The sequence below is a fragment of the Polistes dominula genome, unplaced genomic scaffold (assembly GCF_049000335.1).
Source record: "Polistes dominula isolate Pdom_NZ unplaced genomic scaffold, Pdom_raw_medaka contig_18, whole genome shotgun sequence".
Classification (NCBI taxonomy): Eukaryota; Metazoa; Arthropoda; class Insecta; order Hymenoptera; family Vespidae; genus Polistes; species Polistes dominula.
Window position 1 is genome coordinate 5184746 of NW_028301164.1, and position 27287 is coordinate 5212032.

Here is a 27287-nt window from a genome sequence, read left to right on the forward strand (position 1 = left end):
GTAACGGCATTCTTGAACGAACTGCGTTCTCACATCTCCACACTCGAGACATATAATGTAAGTTCGGTGGTCTGGCCAGTACGCCTCGCTGAACGCGCGTTACCCCCCGAAATGCTACAAGAATGGAATAAACAGATAGATTCCGACGAATATCCGACTATCGAGCAATTCTTTAATTTTTTAACCCGATATGCGCGTGCGTGTGCTCCGTTGAAAACGTCATCAACGTCCGCGAACCTCGAGCCCCGCGCAAAACGTGGATATCCCGAAACGATGACTTTACGACCGCGAAAGCGACAGGATACCTATAAAACGCGTACTTTCCATACTCAGACTCTGGCTAATTGTGTTCTTTGCAAAAGAGATGAACATTTTGTATACCGGTGCCCCCGATATTATGACATGACGATACAGGACAGACTGACAACGATTCAACAGTACGAATTATGTCAGAATTGCTTACGGAAGCACCGGGAACCATGTAGAGCCTCGCGTTGTCGGATATGTCACCAGGCCCATCACACGTCATTACATATAGATAATGACGAGCATGAGATCACGAAACAGGAGAGCCACACTCTCGCGAAGAAGGAGACCGCGTCGACATCGCAATGAACCCACCCTCACGCGGCTAACACCGAGTCTCATGTCAATTCGCACGGTGCACCGAATCAATTTCTCCTGAGTATCATGTATCGTGTAAGAAAGGGAGACGGAACTCTCAGACAACGTCGGGCGGTATTAGATACGCGTGCCGCCGCACACTTCATTATTGAGAATTTCGCGAAAGAGTCACACTTATTGATCAAATCATATTCGAGTTCCATGCACGCTATCAACTATACCAGAACTCGATCGACAGACGTTATCGAGATAACCATTCGATCATTAGACGATAAATATAGGAAGAACTTTCGCTACTTATATGTAAGATCGCGAGATAAATTCAGTAACACATATGTACGTCTACTTTGCGCAAAAGGTCGTGTGACTCCCCTGAAGGATACCACTATACCACGTTTAGAGTTATGCGGAGCATTAACATTCGCGCGATTATATAGAGAAGTCCGAACTGCCGGCGGATTGAAACCCGACAAGATAACCTTTTGGTCCGATTCAATGATTGTACTAGGTTAGCTGAAAAAGATACTCCAGTACGTTAAAAATATACTCGGCAAATCGCGTACGCGAAATACAAGAAATCTGTGTAGGTATCACATGACAACATGTGCGATCCGGAGACAACCCAGCGGACGCTTTATCGAGGAGAATGCTTCCGCGCGATTTCCTAAAAGAACGATGCATGGAAAGGGAATTTTTCTAATTGCCGGACGTAAAGAGATTATCGATATTAACGACGTGAATTGAATCAAGAAGCATATTTCAGCGATTCTCTAGTTACACGCGATTATTAAAAATTGTAACTCGATGCTGACGATGGCTTAAAACTAACTCATATAAGGGAGAATTGTCTACCGCAGAAATAACAGAAACGGAACAACGCGTTTTTTAAAATCGTGCAAGGCGAACAATTTCACGCCGAAAGGGAAAGAGTAGAAACAGCGGGGGAGTCAAGAGCACAAGACTAGCCGCGTTAAATCCGATTCTTGACGAAGAAGGTTTAATTTTAGTGGGGGGTCAAGTGCAGAACGCAAATTTAAGTTTCCACGAAAAATGTCCGGTATTATTGCCCTCACATCACCACCTCACCGATCTCATCCGAAAGCTCCATGAACAAAACTTTCACGCCGGTATACAGACTACCCTCTATGCCCTTCGACAACGTTTTTGACTCCTCGACGGTAAGAATCAAGTGCGAAGAATCGTGCGTCATTGCGTACATGGCATTCGATTCCGTGCATCCGGCATCCAGTATAAAATGGGGAATTCATCAAGCTCGCGAGTGCCGGAAGCCACTGCATTCTGCCACGTCCGAGTAGATTTCTTCGGTCCAATCTACGCGAAAGAAAAGAAGTACCGTAATAAAGGTCGCGTTAAAATATACGGGTGCATCTTCCTCTGCATGACTATCCAGACTGTACACATCGAATTAGTCAGCGATCTGACTACAGATGCCTTTTTGGCCGCTTTCCGGCGGTTTGTAAGTTGAAACCTATTCCCACTCACGTTTATTCTGATAATGGAACCAACTTCGTCGGGGCTAATACCCAGTTAAAGAAACTGTATGCCTTGCTCGAGTCGGACGAGTATAAGGCGAAGAGCCATGATTTCGCTGTAGATTGTAAAATCTCATGACCTTTCAATCATCCCCTGTTACCTTATTTTAGAGGTCTGGGGGGAAATTGCAGTCAAATCGTTCAAACATCATTTTAGACGAAACGTGGGCGAACTGCTCTTCGCATACGAAGAAGTAGACCACATTCGTTATCGAAATCGAAGTTATTTTAAATTTACGCCCGTTAAGCCTCATTTCGTCAGATTTAAATGACGCAACCATACTAACGCCTGCACATTTCTTTTAGATTAAAGGAACGTTTACGACATTGACGGAGAAAAATTATTACATTAAGATTCCCGCCAATCGATTGTCTTCAAGGAAACATCAAGAATGGATCCCAATCCAGCACAAAATCAGAGGAATATCTCCGTCATGCTCATTGACAAAATTCAACTACACACGAGATGACCGTGAAGACGGTCCACGGAATTGTCAAGCACAATGTAACAACTATTTGTTCATTGTTAAATCATTGTCTTTAAGACCCAACGGTTCCCTTGTACGTACAAGTAAGGCGCCTGGCCAGCGATAATTCGAGAATGCTGACTAAGTCAGCAAAAATACGCTGAGCGATTCAGCGAATACGTCTAGCGTTATATCATAAGCAATCGAATGAACATGTTCAATAACTTATACAACTAGCGATATACTTAACTGATTCAATGACCTAGGTCGAAAGTATTGTAAATCGATGATAATAAGCGCACAACACAACACATGTATTAAGAATATCATTGATCGTTACACTCTCAACGGGGGGAGTATGTACGATCCAAAAGGATCATACGGTAATTAGCAGTATTCAAAATTCGCGCGCAGCCACCTCCATCGATTAAAGGTCTCGATCGATACTCATGGTGAGCATCGATCAACTACTAGTAACTACCGAAGCGCCCCTCTAGTCACCCCCACCTCTCGCATCCCCACTTCTTACACCCAGTCCGTACACCCTGCGGGGCCAGTACAAAAGGACATTCTTCCAGTCCATTATAGAAAGTCTGTGAATACATATCGAAATCAAAGGAGTTAAGTTAAGTTAGTTAAGGAACGTAAGCGAAGCGAACGAGAGGTGAGATCTTTCCATTATATACATTTTATATCAACGGTATTTTCCCGCGTGGTAATACCACGTGGTGGACTCTCATTTTTATAATTAAACAACATCCAGGGTTTTTATGCCGCAAGGCTTTTCCCTGACGAGCCAATAAAAAAGGCATTGTTTCTTTGTTTGGCTCAACCACGTGTTTTATTTTACACCTTAATCTAATCCTTTATTCTCCACTTCATAGCATATAAGTAATGATCAGAGGAATTTTCATTGAAGAATCTTTTGGTCAGAACAGTGTATTATATAATTTTATTAAAATATAATACACGTATTATATATTATTGATCTATCTATTACCAACAATAATTATACAAAAATATAATTTTTTTTTAAGTTAATCATTTTTACACAATTCTAATAAAACTAGGTATGATAGGTATACATTTAGTTTTGCTAAATATAATGCTCATAGGCATAAATTTTTAGTTTTAAAAGAATATTAATTATTGTTTACGTTTAATTGTCCGAAAAAAGGTATACATTTTTTAAAACATTAGGATAAATAAACAAGTGAGTAATCAATTAACCTTACTTTTGTATTTAGTAATTATTATGAAATAACAGATAGTTATAGGCAGACATTTGTTTTTGATAAAGTGAAAAGTTTTTAATAAGAAAAATACTTTGTATTTATTTTAAATAATATAAAATTCGCTGTTTTTAGAAAGTAGTATACTACTTCGAAGCATATAGCTAATAAAAAAATATAGTCTATTGAAAAAACTGTTGTAACTGAAGAAAAGCCTAAAGTTAAAGCACACATTGCTATTGAAAATATTTAAGTTGGTTGCAAAATAAAATGTTTCATTGTGGCTAGTATTTAACCACTTAGCCTATGATATAACTTCACGGTGGTGGTGCCTTGCGCGACGATTTAACCAGCACTACAGTGTCCCATTCCTCACACTTCGCTTCGCTTCGAAACGCTTCGGTAAAACCAAGATATTTTGACATGTTTAAAATCTTTTTTTGCTTCGGGACCAAATGTATATTGTTTTTAGACATCTAAAGTACACTTTAAGCTAAAAAAAATCGATTTTTTGAAAATTTTAGAGTAGTGTTACCCCTCAAGCAGCGCCTCAGCGTGTTGGTAGGACGTATAATATACGTCGCTTTCAGTTTTGGGATAGAAGCGCCTCCACGTACAGTATACGTCGCTTTCAGTTTTGATACAGAAGCATCATGATATTTGGTCTACATCATTATAGGTCAAGTGTTTAACACGTTTTTTACAAGCAGTATGGTTAAAGGGTAAAATCTTAGCAGATGTTTTAATAGAAAAAAATATGCCGGAGCAAACGTAAGGTTTTTTTTTGGAAAATTTTGTTAAAATTTAAAATATCCCTTTGAAAATCATCTTTTACCGATTAGAAGAAAGTATATTGGATGCCATACGAGTTAAAACGGAGAGATGTTGAACGGTGTTTATGTATTTGTGAACTGCTTAAAAGAAAAAAACTGAAAGGATTTTAGCATCGCATTGTAACTAGTTACGAAAAATAGATTTTTTATAATAATCCCATGCACCGAAAATCATTGGGTTAATCCCTGTCACGCCTGTGCACTGATGGTTAAACCGAATATTCACGGATCCAAGGTAATGCTCTGTATTTGGTGGTGCCAGCTTGGTGTAGTATATTATGAGCTGGTAAAACTGTCTGATACAATCACAGGAGATCTTTATCGAAGGCAATTAATGCGTTTGAACCGAACATTAAAAGAAAAACGGCCTCAATACCTCGAAAGACACAATAAAGTTATATTGCAACACGACAATACTTTGCTTCATATTGCAAAAATTGTCAAAACGTACTTGGAAACGTTTAAAATTGGAAGTCTCACCCCACCCGCTGTATTTTTCAGACGTTGCTCCCTCTGACTATCACCTTTTTCGATCGATTGCATACGACCTTGCGGACCGGTACTTTCGGTTTTATCAACAAGTCCAAAATTGGATCAACTCGTAGATCGTTGCAAAAGATGACCAGTTCTTTCAACGCGGGATGCGATTGCTGGGAGAATGGTAGAAGAAGATAGTGAGAAATAATGGACAATACTTTGAAACATAAATGTATCATCAATTTTTTATAATAGAGCTTTGAATTAAAAAAAAAACTGTAGAAGCAAAGCTGTATACTTACTATGATACTATGAAAGAGGTATTGCCGTTGCCCTTGGAAGAACTAAAATGTAGAAGCAATAAAAAAGATGTTTTCTGTATAAACTAAATGCTAGACGCTATAATAAACATTGAACCACCACGACATGAAGAAAAGTACCACAGTGCACGAGATACCAGCAATGCAGACATACCAAGGAATTATTGTAATAAAACAACTGCGTGCGTAAAATATGCACAAACTCAGCGTCAAAATGCTCTATTTTGAATTGCAAAGGAAATCATTTAAATAGTTATAAAGCTTGTGAGGAGATTTGAAAGCAGCTCTAAAGAAAACTTTTGCCATTTTTTCGAAGCGGAGCTCATACTCAGAAAAATACATAACAAAAAATAGAAGTAACTGACTTAGAAGATTACACATACTCTCTTTCAGATACTATATGGAAAATTCTAAAATTTATTGATTTGAGATGTTGTTCACAGTCGCCTTCAATTCAACATTATTAAACGAAAAGAAAACAATTGATGCTACATAAATCAAGAAACTCCTCAAACTATTATTTAAAAATACAGAAATATTAGAGAACTAAGCACTGAAAGTCCACCTGCATGATCAGTGAGTGGATTGAGTAGCTCAGTGGTTATGTTGCCGGTCCCAAGCCCGGATAAACGATGAGGGTTGTAAGGTTAGGTTAGCTCCCTGCAAGACGTAAAACATATAACACGTTTACAGACCCACAGAATCGCCTCGGAATAGGACTGATACACGGAAAACGACTCAGGCACGAAAAAGGACAGCGAAATTGAAACGGAAAATTATCCTGAGAATAGCTTCCTGGAATGTCAAAAAAATTCAACAGTAAAGAGCAAGAAATAACAGAAGAGTTAAAAAATCTGACAGTAGACGTTGCTGCATTACAGGAAACAAAGAAAAAAGGCTAAGGTCAAAAAGCGTACGGGGAATACGTGGTAATATATAGTGGTGTTGACAAGAGTGAGTCATAACGAACCTGATAAACGAGCGAATCACACTAGCTGATGATCAACAAGGTTTCTGAACTCGACGATCATGCACAGATGCAGCGTTTGTAATCAGGCAAACACCAGAAAAGTCCATAGAATACAATTATCCAGCATTTTTCTGTTTTATAGATCTAGAAAAGGCGTTCGACCGGATATGGTTAGAGAATATAGTGCACCTTCTCTATTACAGACAAATACCAAGTAACATCATTAACACTAGATTGCCCAAGGCAGTCATTTTGACTGTTTTTTATTTTCAATTAGAAAAACAATTATGTATATAATGACACAATTTCTTAGAATTTGGTTTTTATTGTTAATATTTACTAATAACTTGTTGTATAACTGTAAATAATATAAGAAATATTAAAAATTAATTTTAAACAAATTTGTTTACACATTAGTTATTTTTTCACAATGCAGTCATTTTGACTGTTTTTGGGCAATATAGCTATACAAGAAATCTCGGGCAATCTAGTGTTAAAACCATTGAAGACATCTACTGAAATAATCGAAAACAGGCAAAGATAAAAAAAACGAACTCACAGAACCCATAATAGTGGAAAGAAGTATTCGACAGGGTGACTCACTGAGTCGCCTACTTTTTAATATTATAATGGATGAAATCATAAAAAAAGGTGTGCGAATAAAGAGGATATCGAATGGGGAACTGTGAGATAAAAATCTCGTTTTACGCCGATGATGCAGTCCTTAAAGCGGAAAATGAGGATTACATGCAAAGGCTCCTACATACTTTTAACACAGTTGCTAAGACACTCGGGATGTCTATATCAACATCCAAGACTAAGTGCATGACTACATCTAAAACACCCCTAAGATGTAAATTGGTTTTCGACGACAAAATTATACAACAAGTGATGGAATTCAACTACTTAGGTATAAAAATTTCGAGATTCGATGACATAGAGTCAGAAGTAAGAGGACAAGCCATCAAGGTAGCAAGAACAGCCTCACTATTAAACGACACCATACTCTGAAATAAACACCTAGGAATAGATGCAAAAGCGCGTATATACAAAATCGCTATAAAGCCTATACTAGCATATGCGGCAGAAACAAAACTTGAAACATCTAAAACACGCAAAATCATGAAAGCAACTGAAATAAAGATCGTTCGCAGAATAGCTAGGAAATCACTATGTGACAGAGTAAAAAGCAAAGACCTTTAGGAACGCATGCCAGATCGAGAATATCAACGGCTGAGTATTAAGCAAAAAATTTGAGTGGAATGAGAACATCACTCGCATGGCTGATGACCGTGTAGTCAAAATATCCCGAGATAAGTCACCATCGGGGAGACGAAGCGTTGAAAGACCTCGAAAGCGCGGGAGCGACAGTCTAACTATATAAAGCGCATCGCGATGAAGAACGGGCATTGTGCCTACCTGGAAGAGAAGAAGAAGAAGAAAAAACACTAACAAAAATAATAATCAAACGAAACGCAATACTAAAAAAACAAACACAACAATTATGCTACAACTGCTACCCTTAAAATAGCATTCTAAAACGTTAACAGATTGCAACAAAGGGTCATAAAAACAAAAACATTCTTACACAATAACAATACTGATAATATACTTCTTCTTTTGAAAATATACTTCACTACAAGAAACTACAAGTATATAAAAAGTCTATATTATAATATATAGGACACAAGACATTCATCAGGGAAGGCGAAAGGCTCATCAAACACCATCTACATAGTCGAATTATCCAAGAACGCCTTAAAGCAACTGCAATTGTAGAGAACAATTTGATACCAATAAATTTCCCATTTCGGCTGGATATGTACTGCAAGGATAAAAAATGACCTTACAGAAATATCTAGATTACTTTCAATAGAAAGTCACAAATCCATCTCAACAGAAGGTAGTAATACCAAACGTATTACTTAGGATTCGAAAATTATTACAATTAATTAAACATTAAAAAAAGCATTTCATAATGTTTGATATAAAGACCTACACAGAACTAGAACCCACTAATCAATACAAATTCATAATCTACTTGCACCATATCTAAGGTACAGGACAGTTATTATGAAAATCAATAACGTAATTAAAGAAATGAAAGCTGACGTACTTCAAGCAGTTTTCCGCTTGTACTAGCTAATCATTCTAGACCCAGATGTAGCAGTGATTTTGACTTTGTTACAAGAGCACACAACAAAAATAGACAAATGAGCTAAAGTAAAAAGGATTAAAACGAAAGCTAAGCAAATGCAATATACCATCACTTTTACATTGCGTATAAAAAATTTTTCGGATATTTACCAAAATAACAACATAGTTGATCCACAAAGTAGCCAAAAATTTCAAACTCAGCCTTGAAAATAAAATTAAGGTTTTTTAACGTCATTATGAAGCCTATATGAGATATCACTATGGTGTATCGGCAGCTATGAATCATATAACAAAGCTGTAATCAATGCAATCAAAAATATTAAGAACTGTAGTCGACGCACCATGTTTTACATTAAATGAAGATATACGCGAAAGGACATAATATTCACGACAATAATAAACAAAACAAAAAATAAAGATTTATTACAACTGCAATATACTTGAAGAATGTAGTCATCAAAACGTAAACTACTCGCAATAGGAAAAGACTGAAAAGGAAACATTCAGCTGACTTACGTACATAAGATTTTTAAAAGAACACAATAACCCTTAACATGTTAAGCCCCATGCTAATATTTGAGGAAATTTCCGTCATGCTATTAGCGTTACTTAGTATATAAAAACAGCTAAACGGGTTCAGTTACTGGCGACTGACGCTGCCTTAACTTTTCTTTTAGTGTCGGTCAGGGGTTAATGACGTTCAACTTCAGTTGGCGTTTAACGTGTTGAGATAGTATTTACAACAACAACAACAAAATAAAAAGAAAATAGAAAAATTAAAAGAGAAAAAAAGAAAAAAAACACAAAGAAAAACAAAAAGCTACGAATTTTTATAACTAGAATTGTAAGTAAAAAAAAGACATTAACCCTTTGACTGCTATGGGCGCATATATGCGTCCGAAGTAAGCCATCGATATAGACTCTTGACGCAAATGCGCGCTCGGCGAAGTTTAGGCTGTATACTGCTGTCTTATATGTATGCTCGGAAATACAAAGGAAAAAAAATAGTATTCAGTTCTCAGCGATCCCTTCAACTTAAAGTACTTAGCAGTCAAAGGGTTAAACGCACATATCCTCTACAGTTTACATCTTTTACAGTTTACCCATTGATTGCTATTCTTATTTAGAGCGTCTTGCCTTGGGTGCTAAGGTTATATTATTTATTATCTAATCATATAAGTTATAGTTTCTATAATAAGAATTGATAATTAATGTTTTTTACACCGTATAAATATTTAATTCATTGTTTTAATTCTTAACTGAAAGAGCCATTTGTTATTAGTTTAAAATTGCTGCACACAATACAGGATATCTCATAGCTGGTAGTCAATAAATTAAAAAACCTACTTTACAAATAAAGCGCTTCAACTGTTTGAGGTTTTCAATTCTATGCAGTTTATTGAATATAGTAACATTTCGCATTAAATTTATTCAAATAGAAATTTGATAAATTTTTTGTAATATTACAAGTTTCCAATGAACTAGTTAGTTTGATGAAAAGTGGAGACATTTCTAAAAAATTTCTCGTATTATAAGGACAAAAAGTTTATTATCAAGATTAATTAGCAAGGAAATTAATATACTAGCCTTAGAGAAGATCAATTTCTATCCTAATTAAAATTACTTTGTATTTTAAATTTTGTAAATGTATACCATAGGTAAGCGACTTAAATTAAAAAAGAAAAAAAAGAAAAGAAAACATGTATACTTTTTTTTCGGACAAAAGAAGTACTTCTTGGTTTTTTTGTTTATTTTAAAAGAGTTTATATTTTTGACCGTTCATACTAGGAAATGATACATATGGTAATAACTATTTTATAATTGGAATAATTATTGTGTAATACAAAGTGATTAATTCTTAATGACTTTTTTTTACAACAGATTATTGACCTTAAGGAGTATTAATTTTATATTGAACTACGAAACAAGAGACATAATTCGATAAAATAGAAAAATGGTGGTAATTTAATTAGAAAATAGTTTATAATTTAAATGAAATGATTTTATAATTTATAGCTGTTTTATTAATTAACTTATGATTAGATTTATCAATAAATAAGAATAAATATAAAATATCCTATATATTTTTGCATCCTTATATTATGTAATACATAAAAACTTCTTCAGATGGATCTCTAGCTTATCGTCACTGTTTATATTCTTGAAAAATAGCATTATGTACTCAAAGTCGTAGAATTATCGTTTTCTTAAAATAATTATCGCATAAAAACTATACAATTTTTTCCGTGTTTTAAACAAAATGTTATAAATTTCTAATACCACACTGTAAAGTAGAAACATGTAAATATTAATTTGCTTCGGTCTTTTTTTTCTTTTTTTTGAAAAAAAAAATGAAAATAATTGTGTTGTAAAATAAATGTCTCAGCTGTAGATTTTTAAGCGCCAAATACTAATGAAAATCATTATAAATTTCATTTTTTTATTAATCATATCTAACTTTAAAAGCTTAGTTATTTTAGAAAAAGATAAATGTTTTTTATTGTTGATATTTCTTATTACAATGCTATGTAAAAAAAACACATAGTTTGTTTATAAGAACAATTTTTATTATAAATTATAATTTTTATCTTCATACATTTTTTTGAGAATCTGATTCTAATTCGCTTAAAATGATGATAAATAAATATTATTATGTATAATTATTTATTGTAATATAAAATTGTAAGCACTCAAATAATATGAAACCTTTAAAATACTAAGTTTCCAGAGAATGAGACGAATGTACAATATCAATAGTAAGAATATTGTAGGATTTATATACAATATTATAATTTTGTTACTATATACATCAGAGGGCACCGGTATGATCTTGGAATAGGGGTTAGTCACTTTTTAAATTGTATTAATGAAGATAAAATGTCGAATGAGAAAAGATAATTTATTAATTAATAAAATTCAATATATAATCTTTTATTCTATATATTAATTAATAAATAAAAGTCTATATATAAAAAGTCAGTGTCACATTATGTTTGTCTACTAATAATTCTGAAACTGCTTATCTTATCTTAATGAAATTAATTTTATTACATGCGTTTTTTTCCAACCTTGCACCTAGCATAATTTCAAAACACCAAACATTCATTTCTTTAATTCATTGTACTTAATAACATCAATTAATCTATTTTATATTTACATATTGCAATAATATCATAATCACTAATCATAATAACACAAATAGAAGCATTATCAATCTGTAAGTGCTATGGAGTGTACAATGTTTTTCCGTTCGTATTTTTGCACGAAAGTCATAGCTTCCTTTATATATTCTTGCATGTAACGTGGACTGCCTATGTACGATGATGGTAGAATGACTGAATTACCAATTTCTACGGTGTCGGCGTCGTTTACAATAGCGTCACGCAAGTGAATGTATTCTTACGCACGCAGTTTCTGTTGATTAAATCGTAAGTATCGTAGTTGCTCGCTCTCTATCTTCACGTACATGTCTACTATGAATTGTTGGCAAAGTTCACGAAATCGTAGGATGATGTTATCCTGTCCGCGTCTATTCATCAACCGATACGCATAGTAATCCTTCGAGCTAACGTTCTTGTTTGTTTCAGCTCCTTTAATAATATATTCATAAATATCAAATTAAATTAGGTAATGATGCTTATAATGAATAAAGTACTTGTTACGGGATGTCGTTGTTTAATATTTATGCAATATCCGTCTTGTCCCTTATAGAACATCAGCGGATATTGAAGAGCGTCGTATGAACGGTGTGTATCAGCGATGAACTGAAGATTACTATTTCTTCTTCGAATCACGATTTCTCGCGAAGCTGTATGGTCGCCAATCATGATTCCAGCAACGTCGTTAAAAATACGTGCATTGAATCTACCAATGTGCTCTCCAGCTGGTCTTTTATCAGGATTGATGATAATAGCGTGATTGTCAGTTTCTAATTTGTGCATGTGTGATTTGAATATTTTCAACAACTCATTGTGCTCATTCAAAAGAGCGTCTAGCTCGCCAACGATGCGTTTGGCCTGAGGTGAATTGAGGTTATTGTAGCCGCAACGTGCATCCACGCGATTATTGACTGCGCTTTTGGAGTCCTCACCGCCCATAAAGTATATTTGCAAAAATTTATGTGGTTCGTTTAGCATTGGTAGCAATGAGCCTATTTTGTGATAAACTTGGCCTTTGATTTTAAATGTTGAATTAAATAGTTGATCATTCTCACCATAATTTTGAACTATTTCAGTAGCTCCAAACGATGTCATTTGGAAACATGAATTGAATGTTCGAATTGAGTTTAGGAACTGGTTAGAATCTGGATGCGTACCGATAACTAAACCGTTCAATGATTCTGGTAGTGTTTCAATAGCCGGTAGTTGCACCTTTCCTGACGCGCAACACATCCCGGGTGGCTCATTTTTAAACTTCAACGCATTACAATGCCGACATTCTTTGTCCATAACACCAATACTTACTTTCAAATGAGAGTAATATTCAATATCGGGCTCATAATGGAATGCTAGACGAAGGAATGAATCGGATATAAATTCTCGATGTACTTGTTGGCGTTGTAGGTCATTTGATCTTATTGTGTTAATTGTGAACCAGCGTGCTTGTGTTTGTTCCAATCATCTTTGCTGACACCGTTCAGCACGTGCTTCTTGCGACTCTGATTCCCACAATTGCGCCGTTCTCACGCACTGATCTAATATATAAATTGTCTAGCTGGATTTGTTCGTCTGTTCTACGGGCTCTTCTATTTCGCATGGTTTTAGCATGAATCGTTAGACAGTTCAAATTTGACCTTCTGCGTTTTGGTGGCATACTGATAATATATTTGTTTTTTTATTACTATACCTGAGCAGATATATCAACTATAAAGACTTTTGGATAAATATGCTAAAATTATTAAAGAAAATTGAACATGTAAAAATTGAAAATTGAACACTTAATCAGATATATCAACTATAAAGACTTTTGGGGTTAGTGATTAGTTATGATTGGATAAATATGCTTAAATTAACACTTTGCAAGCCGCGCATTTATCGATGTGCCGTAACGCTTCCGCCGGCGAGATTCACGCTGGTTCTACTGCTCGCCAACGGTGATATTTACGCAATTTTTCGATACATAAGTAGTTGTGTTGAGGAAATGAGCAGGCTTATTGATTATTTATGAGAAGCCGTTGAGCAAATGACGTGTCGTATCTTTACACTGAAGTTATTACAATGAGAAGACTAGAGCAGGCCTGATTATATTAATCAGTCAAGAGCCGAACGATGATGATTGTATTAATCACACCGAACTTGTAATTAATGAGAAGACTTATGATTGAACTGAGGAATCACGTGTTGTTTGAATGAGATCGAGAGTACTAAAGAGATAACTTTTGTAATGTAATGAGAAGACACATGTTACGTATGTAACAGCAAAGAGATGACTGACTGAGAAGCCGGCGTCACGATGATTCTTCAACCGCCGTGATGAGTTATGGTGAGTCCGCACAGAGCGACAACTGTCGCGAGTTCTGATTGGGCATTAGAAATCCCAAACAAGTTGGTACATAATTATTATTAAAGAAGGCACTAAAATAACTGTTACACTATTTTTATTCCATTTTATTCTAATTATATTTTTTAATTAGTACTAAAACGTTTTATATAAAAAATTTAACTCCTAGGATCCATAGTTCTTTTTAGTATGATAATTTTGAAAACATTTTCCAACATGCAGAGGAACGTTGCAGGAAGAACATATGTATGTAGTGGAACTTTTTTTCTTGGCGGCACTGCAAACTTTACAAGCCCTTCGCGGGTTTTTAATTCTCCCATTACCACTAATACATGTTATTCTATGTTTTTTCATGTCCGTAGTAAGTCTGCCTGGTGGATCAAACCTCGACGATCTTTTATTACATTGAGCAGCCGATCTTGATTGTTGCTCCTCTTCATTCCCATTAATCTATGCTAGTGCAAGGTTTAGTAAAAATTGTTTAAATCTAATAGGATTTTCAAAATTTTTTATATATATCTAGAACGCGTTGAGTAATGCACAGTTTATGAGATATAAAACCGTTTTTTTGTCCATTTTTTTGTTTTGCGATGTATGGAATAACACGATAGGTATTGATCGGCGTGATCAACACCTTTCATAAATTTGTTATACTCTCGTATGCAAATTGGTTTAATGTACTTCTTTTTGGTTCTTTTACTTGCACATTCGACCATGTCTGCTGAATGTATTGTAGAAATCACGAGCCAACTGCGCGTGCGTTAAGATCATACATAAGATCACCACTTACTTCACATCGAATAATTTTACCTTTTAAAGGAAAAATAGTTATGGTGGGTCACCCTTATCATCTAGGGGTATAAGAAATATAAGAAACACTATTCTCATACCTACCGAATATACACAAAAAACTTCATATAAATCGGTCAAGTCGTTTCGGAGAATATGAATCACAAACACTGTGACAGGGGAATTTTATAGATATTATAGATAGATATAGATATAGATTATAGATATGTATGTTGAAATCCGTGGGATAATAAACAAATTGTTTATTAAACTGAAAGTTTATTATACTGTGTTAATATCTGAATTACATACTTGTGCTCTTGACGGTGAACAACGACAATTTAGTTTATAGAGTACACATGCTCCATACAGCATTGTTCACACACACGCTCGTACACATACGTTCTGCATCAACCTTATACATACGCTTTCTATATCAATGTAAGCTTAACTCTTTTAGTGCCGCGGCGAATTGGGCGAAAATAATCACATGAAAATGACGAATTTGTAGAGGTTTGGAAAAAGCTAATAAGAACTAAACAAAGAATGATATTTACAAAACTCAAAATGCAGAGTATTGCGAGAGAAAGGTACAGTAAGATAATGTTAATTGTTTTTTAATATTCATTTAAAATCATAATAATAACAATAATTTAAGATGGGATAAAAAGTGAAGAAACAAGTTTTTCTTCTTCAAACAATAATTGCACTATAATCTTCGGTTGATCAATTTCATTCAGGTCACGCAGTATAAATTATAAGTATTTCATTTTCATTAATTTTTAATAAAATAACTAATATTAGTCCTTAGAACAAAAGGATAACAACATGATGCACGGCAAGCGTCAGACTGTAGCTTGTATAACGTGATTGAAAAAAAAGTTATGTATTTTTATAGATATTTATAATTAGTTGATTTGTTACTTCAATTGTTTATTTTTCTTTTTATTATTTTTTACTTAAACACGCTTTTATAAATTTTTATAATCAATGCTAACCATAGCATTGATGCTTACTGATGCATATACCGTGTAACCCTCTGTTGCAAAAATGCGTGATCATCTCACAGGCCCACTATCCTTCCTTCTACAAACAACGCAATCTTAGTCCCTCCTTCCAGAAAGTTTACGAATACCTGGGACTACTACATCCCTCGATGTTTCACTCAATGCAGTTTCTGGATTTATCCTCTTTTTCTCCAACTATTCTATTGTTATCGATCGGATGATATTGGTTATGAATTCCAATCGAGTGATAACATTTCCTTCTTTATTTTTTTTGTATGAAATGTAGGTGTTATGGCCTAAATTCCTCAACTAAGAGTCCTCTGGCAATTTGGTATATGCTATGAAGTGGAGAATAAAGAGGTTAAGGTATAAAATAAAACACATGATTGAACCAATAAATGATACGAAGCTTTATTGGCTCGTCAGGGAAAAGCCTTGCGGCATAAAAACCCTGGATGATATTTAATTATAACAATGATGGTCCTCCACGTGGTGTTACCACGCGGGAAAATACCGTCAATGTGAAATGTATATAATGGAAAGATCTCACCTTTCGCTAGCTTCGCTTACGTTCCTTAACTAATTTAACTTAACTTCTTTGATTTAGATATATATTCACAGGCGTCCAGTGATGGAATGAAAGAAGGTCCTTTTATACTGGCCCAACAGGGCGTATGCGCTAGGGGTGCGAGAGATGGGGGTAATTATAAGAACGATTCGATAGTTACTAGTATCGATGCTCGCAATGAGTATCGATCTATAGTTCTAATCCATAGAATTAGACGCGCGCGATTTAACTACATCTAATTACCGTACGATCATTTCGGATGGTACATACTCCCCCCGTTGAGAGCGTAACGATCAATAATATTCATAATACATGTGTTGGTGTTGTGCGCTTGTTACAATCAATTTTACAATACTTTCGACCTAGGTCACTTAATCAGTTAAATATACCGCTAGCTGTATAGGTTATTGAACATGTTCATTTCATAGCTTATAGCATAAGACGCGCGACATATTCGCTGAATCGCTCAGCATATCTCCGCTGACTTGCTCAGCATATCCGGAAAATCGCTGACTAGGCGATCCTCTTGTACGTATAAGGGAATAATTGGGTCTTAAAGACAATATGAAAAATTAAGGATGGTTTATCAATGGACAAATAATTGTCGCATTGTTCTTGACAACTTCGTTGACCGTTTTTACGGTGACCTCTCGTACTACATCATCTTCTCTTGGATGTATGCTCACGATCCGGCCTAACAGCCATCTCATGTATAGTTGAATTTTGTCAATGAGATTGACGGTAGTATTCCTTTGATTTTATGCTGGAGTGTAATTTTGAAAATAGCTTCGTTTTTGATCGCGAATGTGGTCTACTCGTCGTATGCGAAGAGAAGTTCGCCCACGTTTCGCCTAAAATGATATTTGAAAGATTTGACTGCTGCCTCCCACAAACCTCCGAAATGAGGTGAGAGAGGTTGATTGAAATGCCATGATATTCTATGATCTACCGCAAAATCATGGACCTTTGTCTTATATTCGTCCGACTCAATCAGGGCATATAACTCCCTTAACTGGTTATTAGCCCCTACGAAATTGGTTCCGTTATTTGAATAAGCGTGAGTTGGAAAAGCTCTTCGACTCACAAATCGCCGAAAAGCAGCCAAAAAAGCATCCATAGTAAGGTCAATGACTAATTCGATGTCTACAGCCTTTATAGTCATACAGACGAAGATGCGCCAGTATATTTTACCGCGACCCTTATTACGATACTTCTTTTCCTTCGCGTAGATCGGCCCGAAGAACCTACTCCGACATGGGAGAATGCAGTGGCTTCCGGCACTCGAGAGCTTGGTAAATCCCCTATTTTATATCGGATACCGGATGCACGGAATCGAATGCAACGTACGCAATGACGTACGATTCTTCGCACTTGATTCTTGCCGTCGAGGTGCCAAAATCGTTGTTTAAGGGCATAGAGGGTAGTCTGTATACCGGCGTGTAAGTTTCGTTCGTGGAATTTTCGGATAAGGAGATCAGTCATGTGGTGGTGTGAGAGTAATAATTTTGTATATTTCTCCGGGAATGTTTAAATTCGCGTTTGAAATCCACCTCCTACTCGGTATAAGCCTTCTTTGACAAGGATCGGGTTTAACGCGGCGAGTTTTGTGTTACTGAATCCCCCCGCTGGTGTGAATCCTTAAAATAGGAGTTTCTCCGGAGCAGAGTTCTATGTATAGATCGCGGTTCGATATTGTGGCTCCGAGTGGATATTTAGTGCCTTCGTCTTTCGCGAGTTGTTTTATGGTTTGTATGGCAAGAAACGGTGCTGAGGCTATTCCGAATGTCACCGTATTGAGCTCGAACGTGCGAATCTATTCGTTATGCAACCAAAATATCCGTTAATACTGGCGATCGTCTGGATGAATTTATATTTGTCGATACATTTTCTCGATATCCGCCGTCAATACGTGCCGATACGTCCGGAATCGTAACAAGTGTTCTACTAAAATGTCTTATATTGTCGGTCCGACTAATAAGGTGTCGTTAAGAGAAAGTCTCTTATCATTTTTCGCGGAGGCGTCGAATACGACCCGTACCTTTGTTGTCATGCTGGCTGATTTAATGACCGCGTGGTGGAAAAGACAGTCACCTCCTATAGATTCGTCTTCGATGATCGACATGTGTCCAAACTCGATGTATTCCCGTATGATTCGTTCGTATTCCTTCCGGAGCTCAATATTCGCGTTTAACTTCTTCCAAAGATTATGAAATTGGCGTAGGGCTATACCGCGTAGTTGCCTATAATCGTGTCCTTCTTCGCGGAAGGGTAGTCGCACAGTATATCTCCCTGATTCATAGCGTTTTGCATTTTAGACATAATGATTTTGCCTTCTATTTTGTTTACTGAATTCGATCGCGTTATCTTAGGAACGGTAATTAGCGAAAAGTTCCGCCTATATTTATTGTCTAGTGATCGAATGGTTATCTCGATAACGCCTGTCGATCGAGTTCTGGTATAGTTAATCGCGTGCATGGAAATCGAATGTGGTTTAATTGGTAAGTGTGACTCTTTCGCGAAATTCTCGGCAGTGAAGTGTGCGGCGGCACACGTATCTAATAACGCCCGACATTGTCTGAGAGTTCTGTCTCCCTTTCTTACACGATACATGATGCTCAGAAAGAATTGATTCGGTACACCGTGTGAATTGACATGAGAATCGGTGTTAGTTGCGTGAGGGTGGGTTCATTTGCGATGTCGACGCGGTCTCCGTCTTCGCGGGGGTGTTGCTGTCCTTTTACGTGATCTCATGCTCGTCATTATCTATATGTAATGACGTGTGATGGGCCTGATGACATATCCGACAACGCAAGGCTCTACATGGTTCCTGGTGCTTCCGTAAGCAATTCTTACATAATTCGTACTGTTAAATCGTTGCCAGTCTGTCTTGTATCGGCATGTCGTAATATCGGGGGCAACGGTATACAAAATGTGCATCTGTTTTGCAAAGAACACAATAAGTCGGGGTCCGAGTAAGAAACGTACGCGTTGTATAGGTATCCTGTCGCTTTCGCGGTCGTAAAGTCATCGTCTCGGGATATTCACGTTTTGCGCGGGGCTCGTAGGTCGCGGGCGTTAGTTAAGTTTACAACGGAGCACACGCACGCGCATATCTGGTTAAAAAACTAAATAATTGCTCGATAGTGGGATATTCGTCGGAATCTATCTGTTTGTTCCATTCTTGTAACATGTCGGGGGGTAACGCGCGTTCAGCGAGGCGTACTCGCTAGGCCACTGAACTTTCATCAAATGTCTCAAGCGTGGAGATGTGAGAACGCAGCTCGTTCACCAACGCTGTTATGTCCTTTGCTGATCTGGTTTTCGGTCGAGGTATGTCGACTAACGCATCGATTGCCCGAGCTAATAGTAGTATACGTGGTACGTCGAATGCTTTTAGTAAGGCTCCCCACGCGTCTTTATATTTTTCCCCGGTTAATTGATAGTGTTGGATCGTTTGAAGGGCCTCGCCGCGAAGGGAGTCACAAAGGTATACGTGCTTTTCTAAGTCCGACAGGTCACTGAGCGCGTCTACGAGGGTTAAGAAGCTAGATTTAAATGGGATCCATGTCCCTATATTTCCGTCGAATCGCGGGATCTCGAGATGCCGTAGTTGTATTTGTTGATCGCGAATCTTCGTAGTATCGTTATCTCCGTTAGAGTTGCTCTTGTTAACCGCGGCTGTATCGCTCGAATGAATTTTATCTCCGATCACGTGGTACCTCTTTATAAGCTGATCTAAATCGTCGACTCCTACTTTTCCGGCATTGGTATTAACATACTTTTCATACAATGATTCGTAGTTATCTACTTGCTTGGCAACCCATACAAAGTTTGAAAACCGGCCCATCGCCGGGCGAATGGTGACATCTAACGGCCGGTCATTGGCATCTTCTAATGGCCCATGGACGGCTGAATATACAAATAACCCCGGCCCATTAATCGTAATTGATCATCGGCCGATTAATTTATTAGCAACTATTTATTAGCAAATTTCGCGGATACTTTCTATCAAATCCAATATAATTTTGATTAAAATTCAATCTTACGCAAGTCAAACATTTCATCACTTTTTTCAATGGACCTCAATGTATTATTCTGTGATTCATCTGTAAAATAAATTTATCAAGTTTTCATAGTATTACACGTAAATTATAGGAATTTTTTAAAAAGCTGCAACTTTTTGAATTTAAAGTATCTAATTCGTTTAATTAATTTCATATAATCATTATCAATCATACTTAGTAAATCTTTAAAAATATCTCAATCAGTAATTTAATACCGGTAGAATTAGAAAATTTTCAATATTTAAATAAATTGTCGAGCTTTCAAAAAACTAGTCAGATTAAATTAAATTGATAATTTAAATAATTTTCATTTAAAATACAATTTTTTAAATAATGAACAAAATTATTCATATTTTGATCAATTTTTTTATCTAATAATTTAATTATATTTATTTTTTTTATGTAAGAAATCAGAGTTTGTTTGATTGATAATTTTTTATATCTCAGATTTGGTATCTGAATACGAAAAATATCGTACCGTTATTGAGTTTCTCCTTTTGTGAACTGTGTTTTTCTTTACGGGAAGTAGAGCATTGATTCTGATTCATTTGCAAAGGTAATATACTACGTAAATTTTCAGCAATTGCAACGTTAGTTAGTATTTTTAGCTTCACTCCGCTAGTGGGCTTATTACTTTCGTCGTCCGTACTCTTCACGTCCATAGTTGTAAACGCACGATTTAACACGTTAAGCGCCACGCCGAATTTGCGTGCCTTTCCGTTCAGGCCACAGTTAGCCGTCAGGCGGGCTCTGCCGGGCCGCTCGCCGATAGGCGAGCCAGAGTATAAACAAATGTCGGGTAACGTAATCCGGCCGGGGCTTGCCTTCGTATGTTTACCTCTCCACTTGTAGATAAGATGCACTCGAGAGCCTGACATTTTCAAATCGCAATAAATACTTTGTATATATACTTTGTTTATATCCGTATAGTCCCTTCTCCGTCGTAGTAGAGAAAAACCCGAAAAGCGAGGCCTAATAACGCACAAACGCGTAAGAAATCCTCAGTTGCATAGATATCGTAACCCAGTTTAGTTCAGTCAATATAATGCACGAATGTTAGGAACAAAGACAGCTAGAAATGTAACGCCAAAAGTAACAACCTTTTGTAATGAATGTACACAGCAACCTCACCTTTGCTTATCTTGTTTCAATAAATTACATTAATGTTTTTAAGTATTATATTCTTTTCCTTGAAGCATTGACCAAACTAAAACCGATATCGCATAATTTAAATGTTCAGTCTCACAAGTATGCAAAGACGGACACACGCGCCGCGATAGAAGAACGAAAAGTCTGCCGTCGGTCCCTAGGGACCGACGTGGCCTGAACGGAAAGTCTAGCGTCGGTCCCTAGGGACCGACGTGGCGCTTAACGTGTTAAGCTTCCTTTGTCCTTATTTAAAATTATCTATTTTAACATAGATTCCCAGTGAACACACCAACGTAACAGTGATATCAAACCTAAAGAACATGTAAAATAACAAATGTAATGTAAATTTTACATTCTTGTGATACAAATTGTTATGTAAATGGGACATCAGATTTGTGACGTAAATATGCTATTAAAATTACATACATGTTACATACCGAGTGATATCACATTAGTAACCTTAGAGTGATGTTATATTTATATAACATAGCTACGTTAGCTTTACATTCTAGATATAACGTCACTATTCCATACCTAAGTTAACTTATGAATAACATAACCGGTGTGACTCTGTTTTATCATCACATTTACATCACAATGTAATATTTCAATTCTGTTTATATTGTTATGACCAAATTCCTCAATTAAGAGTCCCCTGGTAATTAGTTGCTGGGGATGAGGAAGAAGGGATTAGAATAAAATTAATCAAACACATGATTGAGCCAATAAATGATGCAAAGCTTTATTGGCTCGTCAGGGAAAAGCCTTGCGGCATAAAAACCCTGGATGATATTTAATTATAACAATGATGGTCCTCCACGTGGTGTTACCACGCGGGAAAATACCGTCGATGTGAAATGTATATAATGGAAAGATCTCACCTTTCGCTAGCTTCGCTTACGTTCCTTAACTAATTTAACTTAACTTCTTTGATTTAGATATATATTCACAAGCGTCCAGTAATGGAATGAAAGAATGTCCTTTTGTACTGGCCCAGCAGGCAGTGCTATCAGATCGTGGGTAAATCTTACCCACTCCCTGTGCCACTGGGATTGCACACAATGAAAGTTTTCCATGTCCGTGTGTTTGTGATGTCGAAAGAAGTCGAGTGTAACCGAAGTTGGCGGGCACGCCGGAGTGGCACACTATGAAAGCGACTCGTGTCGTCCGAACACATGGACACGAGTCGCTTTCATAATGTGCCACTTCGTGGCCAACCGCCAACTTCAGTTACACTCGGCTTTCCTCGACATCCCAAACACACGGACATGGAAAACTTTCATTGTGTGCAATCCCAGTGGCACTGGGAGAGGGTAAGATTTACCCACGATCTGACAGCACTGCCAGCAGGGCGTACGCACTAGGAGTGAGAAGAGTGGATGCGAGAGGTAGGGGTAGCTAGAGAAGCGCTTCGATAGTTACTGGTAGTTTATCGATGCTCGCAATGAGTATCGATCTAGAATCCTAATCGATGGAAGCGGACGCGCGCGAATTTCGAATACCGCTAATTACCGTACGATCCTTTCGGATCGTACACATATTGTTACAGAACACCTATATAAAATAGTTATATTGTCACGTCCCAGTGACGACTAATTTCGAACTTTGCTGCGCCAATTATGCGAGTGTCCTATTTGTAAGTCGTTAGTCGATTACTATTTAGCTATATTCGTACCTTGTAAAATTGTACTCCTAATTTTGTCTTATAACCACTTTCATGAACGACCATCGATATTGGCATTAGTTGATCACACGTAAATGTGATGGCAAGGATCCATTGTCGTTCATGATCGTGAAAAAGTAAGTAAAGGGTAGACTTTTGCAGTCCTACAGTATCCACTTTCTTGCTGACTATAGTTGAGATCACGCTTCAAAGATAGAACGCGCGTGACTTTTTGTAAAATCTACGGGTAACCGTAACTGATATCTGTTTAGACGAAAAACGATATTTTTCTAAATTAGCAGAATCCACAGTCGATAGAAACTGATATTTTTCCATTTCGAGGAATCGTAGTCAGCAGCATGTAATATCTCAAAATTTGCAGTTTACCGAATGAAAGTGGGTAGTGAGGGAGGTATTTTGCGCAAGTGGGAGGTGTTCCCACCCTTTCGGATTGGGCCCGACGGGAAAAACTGTGTTCTTCCCTGCCGGCAGTCTACCATATTCCGCAGTAGAGTTCGCATTAAAATTAGCCTTTACTTTGTTAGCGATTTACAGCATCTATCGTTTACTTACTCTTCGCGACTAAACTTAACTTCTAACTTAGCCATATTAGTACTTTATTTTGCTTTACTGTTAATAAAGATCTTGTGTAATTTTAACTTTATTTAGTAATATACTGTTATTTTCGTAAAATTGGAAGTGTTTGTGCAAAGTTGAATTAATTTCCTCATCATACACCAATCCTGTTGCCTGACTACACGGCGCTAGCACTACGGAACTCGAGCAGCTTCAGGGGTCTGACGATCAAACGACCAAGGAAGGGCCATCTTCCAGGAAATCTTAAACATCTTAAAGCAATAGTAACATCGGGTAAAACACTATCATTTACTCGTTTGGTGGGTTACTCTCTCTCTTAGCCCAGATCCCGGGTAAAGTCTGGCTTTACAGATTGACCCAAAACAGGGCACATCTTCCTTTGACCGAGTAAACGCTGGTGGCGTGACCGAGTCAAAAGAAATTATCTTTGAAATTGTTCTTGTTCGTTGACATCCCCTTCTGGGACGTCACAATATTTTTTTTACTTTGGAATTTTATGTCAAAATTATGTTAAAAAAGTAACTTCGAAATTATATAATGCGTTGTGATAGAAAAGTTATGTAACAAAGGTTCTTATTTTTTATAATAATGTTTTCAAATTTTATTTATATAAAAAATAATATTTAATATCATAGAAACTTTTCGTTGATTATTATTAATGCGTATAAATATATATATATATTATTATTATTATTATTTTATATTATGGAGTTGTTAGAATAAGTAACCAAATTTGTTTCTCTGTAAAATAAGAGGTTATATTTTACCTGATGTTATTATTTACAATATATACACATACAAAGCTCACCAATTACCTGTAAAATAAGAGAAACGACAATTAAAGTCAATTATTCGTCTCTCTTTAAACTCTAACTTATAATTGAATTATAATAATTTATTCTCAATAACTTTTATTGACACGTGTTCTTTCTTTTGTTCTATCTATCTGTTTCTAACGTATTACTATGATATATCCCCGATTACTCGACGAGACCCCCATCAGGTGACCTAAAAGCGCGCGCAGAGCATATCAAGCGCGCTAAATTCCGAAAAGAGTATATTCTCTTTACATATATATATATAAGACAATTTTTTTATTAAGTAATAACTGAAATATATTTACACTATATACATATACAAAAAGCGATTAGAAATAATTATAATACAAGATTTAACGCAGGATTACCTGAATCAACAACAAGTACAGCTTTACTTGATTATAATTATTAATATATAAATATTAACTAATTATTAAATTTACAATTAAAAATTATAATATTGCTTGGTGATAGACACGATGAATTTCCCACGTATTTTAACGTGGTTTCTGCTGTTATCACGCAGTTACGACTGACGAGTGCGAACGGCCGCGTATCTCGCTTGGCATGAGTGTCGAGCAGGAACGACCTCTGACGTGTCGCGCTATAGTTTGGACTAGCCCAAACTTACATATATATTTAATTATTAGAAAAACGGTGATGGTAATTGAAAAAACAGATTTATTACAAATTATTAATTGTTATGTTGAAATAACGGTGTAACAACTGCATAATCATTGCAGGATGGTTATAACAAATATACACATTTACATTTTAAAAATGAAGGCTCAATAGAAATAGATTGACTCATCTTAATATCTATCAAATAAATATTTAACCTTTTTGAATCGCATGGATCCCTATAGAACGAATTTAATTTTGTATAATGTTTTCCTACTATACGAACAACATTATCAATCATTTTGAAATTTTCAATTAAAATGACGGTATCATTTTTTAATAAACAACAGAAGCCATTTTTTGTTGTTGTTCAAAGTAAATCCATCAAACTGCAGAGATGTGATTTTTGAAGAATTTCTTTCAAAGTGTACGATCCGGTAAGTTTTTTTTTTTTTTTTTTTTAGAACAGGTAAACTGTTTTCCTCATGAATTCGATAACAAGTTTGGTCAAGAGGTTTTGGTGCGTCACTAAGTTTATATTTAATTTTTCGTAAATAGTTTTCAAAATTGAATGCACTGAAGTTATCTAAGTGTCCATGATTCTTAACTTCTTCAGGAAGATGAATTAAATTATGCACATTATATGATAAGTTTTTTCTCCCATATAATTTTTTATATTCATCTACGAACCATCGTAATAATTCAGTCGCATAATTGTTGAGACTGAAACATGGAATGGGATCACATAAAATGCGGATTGCTACATTCAAAGCAATGAAGTGGTTATACTGTCGACTAGGCATACAATTTTTTAATATGACAGGACCAGTATATAGAAAAAATTGTCGACACTTCGTAGCTTTCCACTTATCAATCATATCGAAAAATCTTGGTTCTCGCGAAAATTCGGATGGAATAAAGCCTTTCAAAGCCGTAAATGATTTTTTGATTAATTTTAATTGGTCTTGAGATATGTTAACATTGCATGGACTTCGAAACCAAAATTGTACTAAACGTTTTAGTACACCTAAACAAACTAAATGCATGTAATCTGAAGGGAATTGTGTTACCATGCCAATATTTAGGTTAGGCAGAATAGATTTTCTTCGATGATGTTCTTCTTGACTCATATTTTTAAATGATTCGTTTGTTCGCAAAGGGCTATCGAGCTCAGGAAAGTAAACACAACCGTCACACTCTCCCTCCTACAACATTTGGAGCAGCTGAAGTATCCACTATGATACTTTGTGAGTGTTAAGAAAGCTCTTGCAGGAACATCGCATACAAAAGAACTAATGACAATATTAATTTTATTTTCATTAATATAATACCATTTTTAAAAATCTCTTTTATATCTTCGACGAACGGAGAGATATAAAAATTAGCATCTTCAGGCTTAGAAAATCCGTGATAAAGACCGACTATAAACGGCTCCGTATAGAAATTAGCTTTAATAGCCACTAGTATTGGCCAAAATTGACTTTTTGATGATTTGGAAAATGACTTCCCGTCACAATTTATTTGAATAGAAATAGTATTAGGAATTTTAAGAAAATATTTTTCAATCGAGCGCTTTAATCCAGAAGTGATCCCAAAATGGATATATGCATCCCCATTGACATGAATAATTTCTCCAGTAGCATGTCGAGGTGTTTTCATTAAGCTTCGTACATCCTTTTTCAGTTCTTCATTGTGTCCATGTTTCCTTAAAATTTTAATTAAACTATTTGCAGCCCGCTGTGAAATATTATTTTGAGTAAACCAAATACGCAAGTCTGCTTTTAAATCATTTGAAGTATTAACGTCATCAATTTTATCAATTTGATTGCCGGATTCACGTAAATAAATTTCATCAGTCACGTCAACAAAAAATAATAAC

General features: G+C 36.0%; 1 protein-coding gene across 1 annotated transcript; it reads right to left on the reverse strand.

Moving 5' to 3' along the window:
• Positions 1–11374: 11374 nt before the first annotated feature.
• LOC149030520 (uncharacterized) lies at positions 11375–14007 on the reverse strand. The gene is made up of 2 exons (XM_089178782.1): positions 12289–14007; positions 11375–12223 (listed from the first exon to the last, which is right to left on the reverse strand). The coding sequence occupies exons 1-2, from the start codon at positions 13079–13081 to the stop codon at positions 12033–12035; spliced, it is 984 nt and encodes a 327-aa protein (XP_089034908.1). The 5' UTR covers positions 13082–14007; the 3' UTR covers positions 11375–12032.
• Positions 14008–27287: the final 13280 nt, after the last annotated feature.

Excerpts from the sequence above, each read along its gene's own strand:
- LOC149030520 (XM_089178782.1), bottom strand. The coding sequence starts at position 13,081 with ATGGACAAAGAATGTCGGCATTGTAATGCGTTGAAGTTTAAAAATGAG. Across the intron at positions 12,224-12,288 it reads ACAACGACATCCCGTAACAA|GAGCTGAAACAAACAAGAAC; the intron begins GTACTTTATTCA and ends ATATTATTAAAG.